This window comes from Anolis sagrei, chromosome 3 (assembly GCF_037176765.1).
Source record: "Anolis sagrei isolate rAnoSag1 chromosome 3, rAnoSag1.mat, whole genome shotgun sequence".
In the NCBI taxonomy this organism is placed as follows: Eukaryota; Metazoa; Chordata; class Lepidosauria; order Squamata; family Dactyloidae; genus Anolis; species Anolis sagrei.
Window position 1 is genome coordinate 70,635,303 of NC_090023.1, and position 17,238 is coordinate 70,652,540.

Genomic DNA, 17,238 nt, shown 5'->3' on the forward strand with positions numbered 1-17,238 from the left:
GCATAATAACAGACATTGTTGTAATTGTATATCTCTTGACCCTGCGGGTCGTCCCCCTCAATGCTTTCTACTCCTTCCAGTTTGCTGGAAATCCTAAAGTGCATTTGTGCGTCACTGACAAAGGTGGATATCAGTAATAACAAAAGTGACAAAAGTGATGACATCAATGGATTATTGGAGGTACACATTGTAAATCAAGGGTTAACCAGAGACTCAGTCTGTCTAAAGTGCTATAGTGTCAACACCTCAGCAGCAAACTTAGTGGTTTGGGACCAGTTAATGACTTCTGACACAACCAGGCGACCTAAAGTGCTAGATGATTTCTATGGCTCAGTTCTAATGGTGCCATATGGTCTCAAGTACAGGGCTAAAGTGCTTGATAATTCTATTACTCAAAGTCGGTGCCCACAAGAGATTCCAAATGTCATTCAACTAGGACGGGCAGATCGAAACACAGGACCCAGCTTCTAGGGCCCGTGGACAACAAGCCGGCACCCCTTGGCTCGGTCCATAGTTCTTCTTGACCGCCCAAGTGAGAGCTGGTAGAGCTTGGTGGGAGTTGGTCTTGTATATTGCAGGCAGAGACTCCAAAGAAATAGTTCTAGCAGAAGTGTGGAATGATGTTATTGCACCTCCGGCCAGAGAGGGCGATATTGCCAAGTAACAGGATTTATACTGCTACGAGTTCTGAATGGCAAGCAGCTGAACGCTGAAACCACTATCAAGTAGGCCTTCCGGTTGTTGTTTGGGCCCACAATGTTGGGAGATTAGCGCTGTTAGATTCCGGACGACACGGGCGTGATGGAAAGCCACCGGATTGGCGGGGGAGGTGGAGGCTCAGCCTCGAGCACTCTCGGAGATCCCCTCCCGAAGCGGCGAGGTCGCCTGAAGGCTCCTTCCACCCCTCACAGCCCCTCTCAGCTGGCGTGGGGGGAGAGAGCTAGCAGCACAGGTTGCAGCTCCACGAGGTGGATGCAGGGGCCGCGAAGGCGTGGCCGCGAAGGCATCCCGCTGGTCCCGCTGGTCTGGTGGAGAGTCGACTGGGCTGAAGTTCCGGTGATGAGGGCGCCACGGGCCCGATGAGGAAGCAGTCGGCCGAAGCAAGGACGCGGCAGCAGCGGCACGGTCCGCAGGCAGGGCCCCGTCCCGCCACAGATCGTAATGGCGGTAGATGGCGCGGACCGTCTCCCCCGGTGATCCAGAGGAGCGACGATATCAGCCCTTATGCCAGCATACTCATGCCTCGCTCAACAGTTAGGTGAGATCTTTAGGATTGAGGTGAGATCTTTAGGATTGAGGGAGCCAGCCGCGCTGTAATGGCGGCGGTGCTCTACCTCAGTCTACCGCCTTTCCCGCCTCCTCTTACCCTTCTCCTGAGCCGATCCAGATCGCCAGGGTCTCTTTCGAGTCCCCAGGTTATTCCGGATCTCTTGCTTAAGCTGGGGAGATCAGCGCGGGGATCACTTTGATTTTCAGCGGATTAAAGATCTCAGTCGGTGCAGCTTAAGATCTTGTTGCTCGCTCGACCGGAACCGGAACTGGAAAAAACATGGACATGGACCAATGGCTTCAGACTACAGGAAAGGAGATTCCACTTGAACATTAGGAAGAACTTCCTAACTGTGACAGCTGTTCAGCAGTGGAACTCTCTACCCCGGAGTATAGTGGAGGCTCCTTCTTTGGAGTCTTTTAAGCCATTTGCCAGGAGTGCTTTGAATGTGATTTTCCTGCTTCTTGTGAGGGGGTTGGGCTGGATGGCCCATGAGGTCTCTTCCAACTCAAGTATTCTATGATTCTATGAAATTCATAATATGACAGAGGGAAATACAAGATGGCACCTACTTGTCTACTCCGTGTAGATAAGTCGACCAGACTGCTTGTTGAATCTTGCCTGAACATTGGCAGTGAGAAAGCATCCTCTGCAAGAATCTGAGGCTGCTGGCTACTTTCAAAATCCAGGTCAGGCCAAATGGGATGCAGAGGTTGGACTTTTAACTGAGGAAAATAACATGGGAGAGGGCAGGAGGGGCTCAGGAGGATCAGTGAAGAGGAGTTGTCACACTGGGTTGTTGTAGGTTTTTCGGGCTGTATGACCATGTTCTAGAAGTATTCCCTCCTGACGTTTCACTTGCATCTATGGCAGGCATCCTAAGTGGTTGTGAGGTCTTTTGGAAACTAGGATAATTGGGTTTATATATCTGTGGAAAGTCCAGGGTGGGAGAAAGAACTCTTGTCTGTTAGAGCTAGGTTTGAATGTTTCAATTGGCCACCTTGATTAGCATTTTAGGCATGCCCTGTTACTGCCTGAGGGAATTCTTTGTTGAGAGGTGATTAGCTGTCCCTAATTGTTTCTTCTCAGGAATTCTCCTGTGTTTGAGTTTTGTTTTTTATTTACTACCATCATTTTAGAGTTCTTCAACACTGGTAGCCAGATCCTGCCCACCCTCATGGCCTCGTCCTCTTTGCCAAAACCGTCCACCTGCTTGTGGATTTCAATGGCTTCTCTGTGTAGCCTGACATGGTAGTTGTTAGAGTGGTCCAGCATTTCTGTGTTCTCAAATAATATGCTGTCACACTATGTGTCCTGCCATAGGATTTGTCCCTGAGGTAGTTGGCCTACTCTTCCTAATGTCAAACCCAGCCTTAACAAAACAGATTTCCCATTCCCAGACTGGTCTGAATTGTGAAATACTGTCTCCTCACACATGAAGAGAAAAATTGCACAAACATTGAGTTTCAGCATTCATGTGACATACTTATGCCACAGCTTATGCCATGCAAAATGATAGAGAAAGGGCTTGTGCATCCATCTAAATATCAGAACTGGACCAATTATTTCAGTCTAGAATGAACTGGTTTAAATTTCAGAGTGCTTCAAGTGGAACCTCTTGCACACTTGAATTCCATCCCAGGAGAAAGGCAAAATATGCATAAATTACACATAAATTACAAACAGAATAGCTACCTGTCTTTATCACTATGGAATATTAGCAACATGAAAAATCACTAACATTCTTTTCCTAGGGAAATTGAAATCAGACCTTTGCAGGAAATCCTTCTTGTTATAAAGAAGGGAGAAAATGTTGACCAGACATCTTACAGAGGGCTTTTATTGTACATTGGAAAGAAGGAGGCAGAGAAAAGGGGTGCTTTATACATTGCAAACATCTTATGCTACTTTAAAGAAGTTTGAAACCAAACATTATTTATTCTATGTCAGACATAGAGCTTTATTTTAAAGCCTGTGTATTAGATTTTCTTCCTAATTTATTTTACTCTTTTCTTACAAACCCAAACAATTCCCAGACAATGACTCGTAGTGACTAATAGAAGTCTGGAAAACCTTTAGATGTCCCTGTAACTTCAAACCAGAGAGCAAACTCTTGAAGTCATGAGTTAAATATTTCTCTGAAAATCTGTATGGATTTAGATGGCTTGTTTAAATGCACAGCATGAGCCAGCTTCAGATAAGCATTTTAGGTCCATTAATTTAAATGAAAGAGAATTAAGCACTTCACTAATGGCAGAGGGAGGGATCTGTGGACTAAAAGGACCTTAGATTTGGCTGGATTGCCCTTCACATTCAAACAGAACACACACACACACACACACACACACACACACTAATGCTTATGTGTCCACATTCTTTTGCATTTTGGGTAAATAAATACAGGTCCAAAATAGAGCAGTGGGTGTTCTGATTTGAGCATAAGTCTATGAGTCTTGGAGACCTGGGTTCAAATCCCTGATGGGCCATTGAGGGTTGTTAGGCTAGTAACACTCTCTCAGCCCTAGAAGAAGGCAAGATCCCTTTGAAAAACACTGTCAAAGACTCCCTGAGCTGGGGTTGAAAGCAACTTGAAGGCATGGAAAAACCACTAAGCCCTGAATCCTGTTAGTAATTGCAACTAAAGTAGATTCCTCTAAAGAATCTACTTTGGATATCAGCCAGCACACCAGGCTAAAACCCAGCACCTCAATCCATGGCTGATACCAAATGAGAGACTCCTGGGTGCACAGAAGACTGGGCAACTTGGAAGGCACTGAACAGACTGTGCTCTGGCACCACGAGATGCAGAGCTCATCTTAAGAAATGGGGCTACAAAGTGGAGTCCACAACATGCGAGTGTGGAGAAGAGCAACCACAGACCACCTACTATAATGCAAACTGAGCCCTGCCTCATGCACAATAGAGGACCTTCTTATAGCAACACCAGAGGCACTCCAAGTGGCCAGCTACTGCTCAAAGGACATCTAATAGAATGCCAAGTTTTTGAACTTTGTGTTTTCTCAAATACATTGGTTCGCTCCTGTTACGATACATAAATAAATAAATCAAAATAATAATTGAATATATGTACAGTAAATCCCATTGATATCATGGGTCAACTTTATTTGAGACTCCCAGTAGGATTCAGGCCTGTATGCTTTCTGTGACATTTGTGAAAGATGGTAAGTGCTTAAACGATCACTTTCTCACTTACACTGAAGTATATGGGAAGGCATGTGCTATTGGTTCTTTTTGCATGGACAGTTTGGATGCAGTTTCAAAAGCTGGGTCTTATGAGGACAGAGATTTTGAAATATTATTGAAGGGCATCAGTTCTTTTCTGGCAAACACTAGTTATGATTACTTAGCATAAGAGGAAAGATCTCATCCCTCTCCAAGTGTTCCCACAGCACATGGGAATGTCTCTTTTTAGACATAATGAGGTGGCTGACTCAGGCAGCCGATTTGGACCACATCTTTTTGGTGATTTATGCGGTGTGATTGTTGTTACGTAACATGCAAACTTGCTTCAACATCGTGCAGAGAGGTATCGAATACTACCTTGTAACAACACTTCCTCCCTGTTTGTGCCACAATAACCACACAACACTAAGGTGCATATTGGGATCCTGACCATTGGTATGGCACTGTGTCAGTCATGTTGTTATTACTGCATTGTCAAGGGAAAACTAGCAGGCTTCATTCTCTAGTATCTCTGCAGTATAATGTAAGATTTGGGCCATGGAGGAACTACAACTAAAAATTGTTACTATTGTACTGCAAAAGAAAATTTTTGTAAATGTACCCTCATGTTAATCAGTTGCAATAGAAAAAAATTAAGTGTTTTTGTCACCCCAAAGAGTAACACTTTGAAAACTTTAGCATGAGCATTTATGGGCCACAACCCACCGCAGTTTATGTCAAATAAAACATTCTAATCTTGAAGGTACCTCATGATGTTTTTACAGGGTTGTCTCTCAAGAAGAGACACATGCAGTACTTTGTATTTCAGGTGCCAAAATTACTTAGCCAGCCAAGTTGGGCTGTGTACACTTTGAGCTGGGAATGGTGTGTGTGTGTAATCTGCTCTTTTGCTTCAGGCAATCAGATATCTTGGGCGAGCCTTCCAAGGACCTAACCAGGGAAGACTATGAAAGTAAATGCCTGAGCTCTTTGGTCACAGGGAGCTTTGGAGACCCAACTGAATGCTACTTTTATTATCTCTGCCTGATAAAGCCTGTGAAGCTTTGAAGGATAGCATGATGTATTTTACACCTTTTGGCTGGACTAATAAATGTATTTCTACATGATGGAATTTGGAATTTGCTGGTTGAAGGAGGCATTCATCTGGCATGTAGTGAAACCTTCATAGCTCCCAACATGGCCATTTATGTGTTGCTGGAGAATGGATTAATGAAAACATGTCTAGCTGACTTCTTGTAACTGGTTGTGCCTCTGGGGTGTTTGGGAGGTCTCTGAAGGTGACCTCCTTGCAATATGCCCAGCTTTAAGAAAATAGCTAGATACACCTTTGCTCATCCCCGTGGCGCAATGGGTTAAATCCATGTGCTGGCAGGACAGAAGACTGACAGGTCAGAGTTTCGAATCCAGGGACAGCATGGATGAGCTCCCTCTGTCAACTCCAGCTCCCCATGCAGGGATATGAGAGAAGCCTCCCACAAGGATGGTAAAACATCAAAACATCTGGGTGTCCCCTGGGCAACATCCTTGCAGACGGCCAATTCTCTCACACCAGAAGTGGCTTGCAGTTTCTCAAGTTGCTCCTGACATGAAAAATAAATAAATAAACCCTCCACTCTTCAGTGATATTGAATGAATGTGGCGAAGTGTGCTGTGACCCTTAATGTGTGGTTTTGCAGGTGGTTTTGGTCGTTGTGCAATCCGTAAGATTTCTGACTTCTGCAAATTGGATTTAATGCTCTTTAAACGCAATAACAGCAGGGCAACTGTTGTTTCATAAACAATAGGCTTCTCATTGTGCCTTAGTTTTCTAAACCCAGTATGAAATGAGAGTCTGACTATTTTCTTTTTCATGTTCCCCTGCAGAGATTACTAACACAATTTTGGAAACTTTCCTTTTGAAGCTGTAGTCCAAAAAGACAGTATTTCCAATTGTTGTACTGGTAGTTAGTAGTTACAGATCCACCCAAAGTCATGACCAAATTGGGTGACCCTTTTGTGAGAAGACATTTCAAAACAAATTTCATAAAGCTCTGTAAAATAATACAACCACTGAATGCTTGCATATTTCTCAAACAATTTATTTGTCATTCACACTAATTATAATATTGAATGTACAGAAAAAATGTGGTATAAAGAAAGCAAATTTTCCTTTAGAACAAATGCAGCAGCCCAGCTGCTCTGCATGCTACTCACAATGATTTCACCTGGATGTTCTGCAGAGGAAATGCCTACTCAGATATATCTAGAAATATGATGGAGTGGGGATGGGGAACTGACTCCAGTTTTTTCCAAACAGCTATCATGAAGACGAAAGGGGACCCCCTTCTAAAAGTGATCCAAAATATGACAGCATCAAGAGAAGACGTGGAAAGTTCCAGTACACAGCACAAGTTGGTTGTAGTACATTTAGAAAGCACAGGTCCAAATATCTGTTCAGCTCCATTTGTCATTGTGTTCCACCCATGAGATACTCCTCAGAATAATTTCCTGTTGAAATGTATATTTTTAAAACTTATGTCTACCTTCAGAATACCACATGTAACCAACAGCTCTTTGCACATTCACTTCCCCCCCACAACAAAAAGGTGAAGAGTTTTAATGTGCCACACAAAACCATGCTCTGAACTGTTTACAAAGTAACTAAAATAGTTTTCATCTTGAAGTCTAAAGGAATTAAATTGGAAAGAAAAAAGTTTCCTACAGTATTTAGCAGAGGCGAATTTAGGAAAGATACAGAAAATGAAACATGTCAAAATACTTATAAGCATTAACTATATATTTTTTCTCTATGAAGCTTTTGAACTTATTTACATACATAAATACAATTAAGTCTCCTGATGCAACCCTTCCATGAGATGTGAAACAAAATCTTTAGGGGATAATATTGGCCAAAGGAAATGGAGAGAAAAGTTGCAAGGCAAAACAAGCCTTAGAGAATAAAACGTTTATAAAATGTTATAAACAAAGATTTTGTGAGCAAAGTATAACAAATGCTGTCTAAGTAAAAGCAATGAATATTTGGAGGGTAGAAAAAGAGTTTGTGGGGTATCTGTGGGAAATCAGTTGAACTCATTCATTAAGCAACTCTGTATGTGGATAAGATCCAGTTGCACTAAAGGTAAAGGAAAAAGTTTTCCCCTGACATTAAGCCTAGTCGAGTCTGACTCTGGGAGTGGTGCTCATCTCCATTTCTAAGCCAAAGAGCCGGCATTGTCCGTAGATGCCTCCTAGGTTATGTGGTCGGCATGACTGCATGGAGTGCTGTTACTTTCCTGCCAAAGCTACCTACTCACATTTGAATGCTTTCAAACTGCAACATTAACATGTCAGAAAATGTAACTTCCAGAGAGATCTGACATTCAATCCTGGTGTACAATAATTCAAAAGTGAGTATTTCTGATTTCAGTGAGATTTTTCTTCTGATAAATATAGTTAGGATTCTCAAACATTTAGCTCAGCAGCTCAGTGAAATGAAGTATTACCCACAACCCATAGCAATCAAAACAAAACAACCATCTAAACCAGTTCAGTTCAAGCCAAATTAATTTAAAGTACTTTCAACCAACTCCTTCAGCTTAAGTATGTTATATTATTTACTAAAAAAATCTCGTTATTAACCATTATTGGTTGTCCCAATCTAAAATGTGATGCTTAAACAGTTACATTTTACAAAACGGAATGCCACTTCTCTTGGAGAACAAAAGCACATCTAAACTGGTGAAATGGTGGTAGAGGTTTCTTTCAGGCTTTATTCTTTAGTTTGGATTCTGATATTTACTTAGTTTTTCTAAATTAGTTTTTGCAGATTATGTCATAAATTACCTATAATGTTCCTGTTTAGCTTTAGTGTTAAAAAAACAACAAGCAACCTAGTTTGTTCTTAGTAATATGTGGTATTTTGTCATAGTCACTTAGATGCACTGAAGTCAATGCAGCTTCTTATTAAAGGTAAAGGTAAAGGTGTTTCCCCTTGACATGTTTCGATCAGTGGGATTTAATCTGCCTAATAAGAAGCTGCAGGGACTCAGTCTGACTCTGGGGGTTGGTGCTCATCTCCATTTCTAAGCCAAAGAGCAGGCGTTGTCCGTAGATACCTCCTAGGTCATGTGCTGACATTACTGCATGGAGTGCCGTTACCTTCCCACCGAAGCGGTGCCTATTGATCTACTCACATTTGAATGTCTGCAAACTGCTAGGTTGGCAGAAGCTGGGACTGATGACAGGAGCTCACCCTGCTCTGCGGATTCGAACCCTCAACCTTTTGGTCAGCAAGTTCCGCAGCTCAGTGGTTTAACCCGTTGAGCCACCACGGTCCCTTCTTATTAGGCAGCTTCTTATTAGGCAGATTAAATCCCACTGATCGAAACAGACCTACCCTAAATATGATTAAGTCTGGATCCAACCACATAGATTAAAGCATGGAACACTTAATGTTAAAAAAAAAAAGCTATAGACCTGGAAGCATTTGGCCCAGCCATCTGACTTTGGCAACGCAACTAGTGTAGAATTTTTCAGTACATGCCATTTCTCAAAATGGGCTCAGTTACTGAAAAGTCAAAAGGAAATGTGTTTTGAGCTTTCTCAAATATAATTAATGTAGATTGCTCACTTTGCTCTTTCTTCTAGTTCACAAAATCCTATAGAAAATAAAAGAGGCCCTTGTTTTCCCCTGGGGTTTGGATGCTCAAATCCTATTATATATACAAAGGTGTAGTTAAATGATGTCCTTCATATAAAATGGCAGAATAAAGTTTTGCTTTTTGGAGGTGTTTTGGGGAATATTTTCAAGCCATGGATGGTGAAATCCATGGATGCAGAATCTGTGGATACAGAGCCCAACTCATTACATTTGCAAGGGGAATCATATTATACTCCAGAATGGATTTAGGGCTGGATGTTGCCTCCCCCCTGCTCTGTCACCCATGCTAAATATATTCAGCAGAACTGGATTGTAAATACAGGTAGTTCCAAAGTTACAGACATATGACTAAGAAATGACTCATAGTTAAGAACGGGGGTGAGAAAACAGGAAGTGAGAGAAATCTACTCCTAAGGAAAGGAAATTCACTCCTGTAAGAATTATCATGGGGAAAAGATGTCTCCACTGAAGCTGTATCACCTATTCTTGTTTTCATAGCAAGCCATTTAAAAAAAATCTAGTTATCACAGGGATAGAAAGTGAAGAACAAACCTACAGAACCTATCTTGTTCATAACTCGGGGACTGCCTGTAACTGGTTTCTCTTCTAGCAACAGTTCATTCCTCCTTATGAAAGCCTAGCATAACCTCAACCAACATTTTCATGTTGGTTGAGATTATACCATTTCAAGCGGGAGGGAAGGGGAGGGAACCCAATGCGCAAAGACACTCTTACACACTATGCAGGTAATCAAATACACATTTATATGTTCTGTAGACTAAAATCTAATGAAATGAAGCATTCGCTGGAATATTGTTGGTTACATGAAAATATGTACTTTTCAGAGTGTTCCAGGAGGTACTTTTATTAATGCCTGTCTCGTTGGCAGCAGTAGCTGCTCATTTTTACTTAGGTGTGCAAGGGCTACCACAATGTATCTGGGCATGCTCTCACCGACAAATGGATGGAGCTGCTCCTAAGAAAGCCTTTCTTGCCGTATTTGTAGCAAACCAGGAAAGAAAGAGTGAGAGTCCCTATACTAAAACCGTAGTGTAACCAAGTCATCTTGGTGGATCTTGGTCAATTTGTTCTAGCCCTTAAACAACATACTATGTTTAACAGTTTATGTAAAGTATTTATATGGCATTGTTTTTATGACTTTTATTATTTTAATGTATATTGTAATTTGTATTTGTATGTTTTTATGTTTCATGTGGCATTGGATATTGCCAATCTGGAAGCCGTTCTTAGTTCCCTTTCGGGGATGAGATAGAGCAGGGTAAAAATGCAGATACACACACACACACACATATAGTGTGTGATCTATGTTTTGAAAAATTGAACAGCTACTGAAGGAATCAGAGAATGTGTGCAAACAATTGGACTGCCTGGATTATCAAATTAAAACTGTCCACATAAATATGATTTCTGATGTTTTCAGGAACCTGTGGCACTGAATTATGTATAACTGAATTCAGGATTGTAAATCCAGAGTTTACTGACACTAAGGTTTAAACTAAATATCAAAGGGAATGCATGTTTAAGACATTTCCCTCCTGCAAGAAGAAGTAGGTGTCTCAGTAATAAAATTTCCAAATTAAGCCAGTACTTGTGTGTGTGAACAGACACAAAAAAGATAAACAGCATGCAGGCGATGAGAAGCTTGAAGTATGATGACAGGCATCTTTCTCCACTTGAGGGAGAACTTCCTCTAAATATGTACTAAACATATCATACATTTTGATCCCAAGCCTTGTGAAAGAACAGCTTTCAAAAAGGAAACCTGGATTTATTTCTTGAAAGAAAAAAAGGAATGCTTGTGAGTGGTAGTCCTAACATGTTAAATATTAGCTGGAGGGTTCCACAGGGATAATAAAGACTTGACATGAGGTAAACGATGAAGTGGAGAGTTAAAGATAGGTCTCTGATTTTAATATAGGGAGCATACATTAATTTCATTCTTGAACAGTGGTTCTCAACCTGTGGGTCCCCAAGTGTTTTGGACTATAACACTCAGAAATCCCAGCCAGTTTACCAGCTGTTAGGATTTCTGGGAGTTTAAGACCAAAACGTCTGGAGATCCAAAGGTTGAGAACCACTGTCTAGGGAAGGACCTGCAAAAGGCAAAATGATAAGATGCTATTCACAGGGCTGATTTGACATTGCAAATGATACAGTAGTCTACCAAAGGTATTGGTCTAATGTGGTCTGCGGTTTTTTTCTATGTATTTTTGTACTAAGAGAATAGGGTGGAAAACACTTAACATAGGTATAAGAGGAAAACGACTGCTGAAAATGAACCATACCTTGCTGGTGGCTGAACTTGTCTTACATTTAATAGAGTGAGAAAACAAATTGTTATTTATTTACTATGTTATGATGTGTTTACTGTCAGACATTTGTTGGATTTTCTCCCTCATGTGCCAAAATAACGATCATCCTTGAGTTGAGGTGAGAAACATGTGCCACTTTCAGCTCTGCCAGCAAAGTATCTTGGAGTAACCCTGGCTGGAACAACACATGTCATTTCTATTTAAAATAACAGGAAGCAAGAGATGTGAAAGGTTTCTGTCGGAAGGACATCCACTTCCATCATGAGTAGACAAAACTGAGCTAGATAGACAAATGGCATGAAATGGTAAAGTTAGCTATACATTTATTGCCTTCCTCTGAAGATGTGAAGTATTTTATACCCCCATCAGCCTCCCTTGATCCCAGTTTAGCTGACCTTTGTAGGACTTTAATAATTGCAGATTCCCCCAGAATATTGCCTATTTCACACTCATTACCTATCATAGGAATTCTACCTCAACATTACCTATCATAGGAATGCTACCTCAACAGTTAATTGTTTCATTTCAGCCTATTTCTAGAAGAAGCTCATTCAGACTTACTGGGAGGAAATTCTGGTGAGCACAATGTAACTTGTTTCTGATTAAATTTGCACAACAGTGTCCTATTAGTTACCAACATGAGAAGAAAATGGTGAATTAATCTAATATTGGAAAGGATAGGACAATATTTGCAATATTTGCAGTTTTGGCTGTTGCGAATTTGGTTATTTGTAGATCTGATTAAAAATGTTTTCTCTACAAATCTCTAGGTCCTCCAGTGTGACCCCACCTTCAATTCCAGTGTAACTCAATTATAGAGTTGTACTAGAAGACCTAGATATTCCTAGAGAGATATTCTCAGGAAATAATATTTAGCAATTTCTTAATTAATTTTTTTCATTTTCATGGAGGTCCTGTGCCTCTAACGCCACTGAATGTGGAAGGTGGACTGTTATAAACAGATTGTAGGGATTATGCAGTTGGCCTAGTTGCTGTTATTTATCTAAATAGATGTCACCAGCAAACACTTGTGACAGAAAATAAAATGCATTGTGTTATAGACTGCATCATGTGGAAGAATTATTATGAAAGTTTCCTTTAAATATCATTTGGAGAGATAAGAACTGAAACTTGAAAAATCAGAGAAGATGGTTGTAACAGTTTTATAAGATTAACTACTTAAACAACATTTAAAAAATCAGAAGCACAGAAGTTTCAGATTTTTTTTAAAAAAAACCCTTAAATACCGTATATTCCGGCATATAAGACGACTGGGCGTATAAGACGACCCCCCAACTTTTCCAGTTAAAATATAGAGTTAAGATGACTCCCATGCATAAGACTACACCCGCATATAAGACGACCCCTGACTTTTGAGAAGATTTTCTTGGGTTAAAAAGTAGTCTTATACACCAGAATATACTGTACTCTAATTGCAATACACGTATTCACTCAAATAAAGTCTAAGATTTACCTTCAGAAACCCATTAACCTGCTAGACTGAAAGAGGCGGACATGACATTGCTTTTTTGTTTGGCTGAGATCAGCTGAAAAGGTTTTATGCAGAAAGTTGACCCTACTGATGTCATAGCATTGCTTAACTCTGTAACATTTTATACCAAAGTGCTACTGCATCAAACACACAAACAAGGCAAAAGCAAATCTACAAATATATATCTATATCTATAAGTAAAAAGAAGTAATTTAAATAAGTTCAGCTGTTTTGCTGCCTGCAGCCAAGGATCTTTCTAAACCAAATCCTTTTATTATTTCTCTAAAACACCCAACACTGATTTAAATACCAATGGATTGACCTGAAGTTGTTTCACTGATTTTTGGAAGGTCTTTTAACAATCAAAAGATAATTCTGAAATCTATCAACTTCAGGAGGTTCTGTTTTTGAGGAATAGGACTGCATTGAGACCACTCCCCTGTATAAAATAGTGCCTTATAATTTACAGTAATGTTTGAGATGTAACAAACAGTGAAACAACAACAATCATATTGAGTTATCATGAAAACAAATGGACAAAAATTACAAATATGCTATTGAGTGGGCTATCTCAGTCTACCACCTGATGGTTATTCTGCTTCTCTGTTTTAGAGAGGGCCACTGTTTTACAAGGTGAACTGATTTTATGTGTTGCTGGGGTGCCACCATAATGTGAAAAGCTGCCAGGTGCCATTTTTTAAAGCGACAGTGAGTTCAAGAGGCTGCAAACCTGCACAATGTGAGGGAGAAGATACACAACTTTCTCCCCTCCTGTTGTTTTTCTACTGAAAACTGCCTGTCTGCTTTTCCACCTGTGGTTGAATATCGAAAGGTCATACCTTTCCTTTCACTGCAGACACGCAAGACTTCTGGTTTTACAACTGTTGTCAGACTGCAACATCCAGTACCCAGTCTTAGTTGGCATAATGCATGAGGAGTGATGGGAATTATGGGCCAATTCCGTACATCCCCTGCCCTATGTTTTAGGGTGAAAAGCAGCTGGGGATGAATGAAGGTACAAATGGACCCATTCCCATGCCATTTTTCTGCTTAGGCCTACACTATCCTGGGATTGCTTGTGGCAGGCACTTTGTAAGGATACAGAAAGGGTAACTGCGACTTTGCACTACATCTACTGTGAGCTTTATCTCTATTGATTTCCACGTTATCTGTATCCAAATGACTGAGTTTAGGATCAGAGTTTTAAACATGTTCTTGCATTCTCCAGCACATCAAAGCAGAATGTCCAGTATGTGTCAGTTTCTACCGACAACATACAAATCTGGAAGTTACTGCTAACCTATGGTGGCTTCCATGACAATGGGGTAGTGACTCCATTCCAGGTTCAATTTCAAAAATTACTATTCAAAGCACTGAACCTATTTTGAGGGGTATAGTTGGCCCTCCACATTAGCTGGGGCTAGGGATGCTGAATCTCCACAAAAGTGGGAAAACTGAATAGAAAAAAAAATTATTTTGAACACCTCTCTAGGTTCTTCAGTGTGACTCTACATGAAAGATTGGGACATTGATCACATAATCTCTGGAGGAGCAATACATGTCTAGAAAAGTGTTCTCTCTAAGAATGTTTAGATCTCCATCATGACTCTATGGTCATCTTCTGGCAGATGCTGGCCATAGGGTCATGCTGAGGGATCTATAGATTCCTATAGAGAACATATTAATCAAAATAGCAAATACTCAAATCTGTAAAAGTTAAAACTGGAAATGGGGAGGGCTAACTGTACAGCATCTCTAAAAACCAGACTTTAACATTAGATTTACCATGCCACTGAAATGGAAGCCATCAGTGGCCACTGATATTGGCTGTTTTTTGTGTTGTATTTTATTTCTCTTCCTTTTCAGGATGTTGGTGCCATATAACATGGAGCATTATATTCAGTTTTTTTACGTGGAAACTGTGCTCTCGGAGACCAGTGCCTGCCTCTAGTGCCCTGCTCCAACTCCTATTCAAATCCTATTTAAACCTTCAACGTGAAATAGCAAAATCCTTCTCCCCCTAAGAACAGACATATCTTGTCACTGTTTCTTCCTTACTAACACTTAAAATAATTTTGGGTTCTCAGCTGGAGAAACTTTATTGTGTGTCAATTGACCAAAGAAAATGAAATGGAACAAAATGTAAACAATACTTCTAAATAATTAAAAGTCACATTACCCATAATTATTCCAGCCATTTTATATGTGATAATTTTAAACTTTGGTTGCTACAAAATACATGTGCTTATCTTTAAAGCATATTTAAATAATAAAAGGTATCACACACAACAAACTCAATGCTGAGCATAAATATCAGGTAACTCATCATAATTTCAGTAGTTGAAAAGGACGCTTGTCTGTCACTTTTTTATATTAAAGGAAAAATGAAATTACCTTCTGGGAAGGTTTGTTTGTCTGTTTTGGCTGTATCTGGCTGATAAAGTATAAGATAAGCAAGCGTATATTTTTTTTTAAAAAAAGATTAAATCTTTTTCTGCAATTTTTAAGGTGCCAAAAAAGGAAATAAACAATGATATGCAAAGAAGGATGAGTTGCATCCCAAGAAATAATAAAAATTAAAAAGAATCCCCATACTCTTTGGGATATACCACTTGGCTAAAAACTTAATTCCAGGATATAAAAAATCTTATTCACAGCATTGCTAAATCAGAAGTATTCACAGTTTCTCTCTGAGAATCTTCCTATACTTCCTTTTAACTAATATGTCAAAATGATTGATTAAACTCATTAACATGGTGTAAGGCTTTAAGCCTCCATACCCATATGTCAAAGGAATTTTTTAAAAAAAGATTTGAGGAGCTCCAAATTCACTTTGAAGTGTCACGCTCTGGAAACACATTGAGCATCTATTCTTCCCCATATCAATAGACAAAGTGAGTGAGTAGTATTTACCACCATTTAAAACAGTATCATCTTTAGAAGTTCAGTCCCTTGAGGAGTGTACTTTTTGAGAATGTTATCTCCTTGTTGAGTAAAATCAGTTGGCCACCATGGCATCATTCCCAGAAACATTGATTTCTAGACTGCTTCTCTGTATAATATACAAACATGGCAGAGCCCTCAATCACTCATGAGAATACCATGGACACCAGCAGGTTGGACACATATACTGATAATTAATTCAATATGGTCGCCATACTGCTTCTTCTAGGCGTGCTGTGGTTCCCATGTTGGTAGGGGAGTTGCTGTGACTGCCTTCTGTGTCTACAACATCATTCTGGTTTGGAAGGTTGGGATTGAGGAGGGTCGATCCTGTGGAAGCATTAGTGCAAGGAGGAAGAATACGTGGGGGTGACCGATCTCCTCCAGACATCATGGAGAACTGGTAAGATCCCGCTGATGTTCCATAGTAGAGATGATAAGATGGAGAGCTGGTCTGAAATGGGCCACCTTGAGCCTGAGAAGAACCTGGGTATGGAGGGGGGAGATAAGTGTGGTATCTTGTGGCAGTGGTCATGGCAGACATGCCAATTCCTATTCCTGAACTGACAGGTGTTGGAGCGTAGGTGAATGGTCCTGAATAGTGCATACGAGGATCAGAAATGGATGGAATGGCAGGGAAAGGGCGTTCAATTCCTACTCTTGGATCACTGAATGCTGTAAGGTCAGAAGCACCTGGATTTGGAAAGAGGACAGAGAAAACAGTGAACATAGGAGCAGAATAGAGTGATTTCTAGTACACTTTAGCAAAAATATGCATAATACTAATAGATTTCCAGTTCTAAAGAATATCAGCCACATTTCATGTAAAAGGTGCAAACAACCAATGTGGTATAGTGTTAGAGTGAGGACTTGGGAGATCCAGATCCATTAACTTTACTGGGTAAGCTTGGACCAGTGAGCCTGACCTACTCCACTAACATATTTTGAGGATTAAGTGGGGAGCTGAAAAGTCATATATGCTGCCTCGAGCCCACTGGAGGAAAAGCTGGGTATAGATGTAACAAAACAAAGTGAATTATATTCTACCAAGAGCGAAATATTTGTAATATGCTTGTGTTGAGAGCTTTTGAAGTTTGTGCTGCACATTCAAAAAGATACTTAAAGGATCACTTCTGTATGTGCCTGCATAAGAAAATACCCACTAGAAATGTTTCTTGTGTCTGCCCATCATCTTAGGTAACTAGGGACGAAGGACAGTGCTGTTAAGGCCAGATTTGGAAGCTAATGTCCAGAGTCCTATATTCTGGGGATCACCACATGGCATTAGAGAGTGAACAGCAAAAATAAAGGCAACAGCAAAGCACAATGTGGTATGAGGGGCTGCGTAGATCTGAGA

At 40.4% G+C, this 17,238-nt stretch overlaps 1 protein-coding gene across 1 annotated transcript in view; it reads right to left on the reverse strand.

Moving 5' to 3' along the window:
• Window positions 1-6,536: 6,536 nt before the first annotated feature.
• The window catches only part of RUNX1 (RUNX family transcription factor 1), a 231,242-nt gene continuing 220,540 nt past the window's right edge, over window positions 6,537-17,238 (reverse strand). Inside the window, exon 8 of the mRNA XM_060770366.2 lies at window positions 6,537-16,574. Within this exon, the coding sequence (XP_060626349.2) occupies window positions 16,081-16,574 (494 nt within the window). The 3' untranslated portion in view covers window positions 6,537-16,080. The remainder of the gene's footprint in view (window positions 16,575-17,238) is intronic.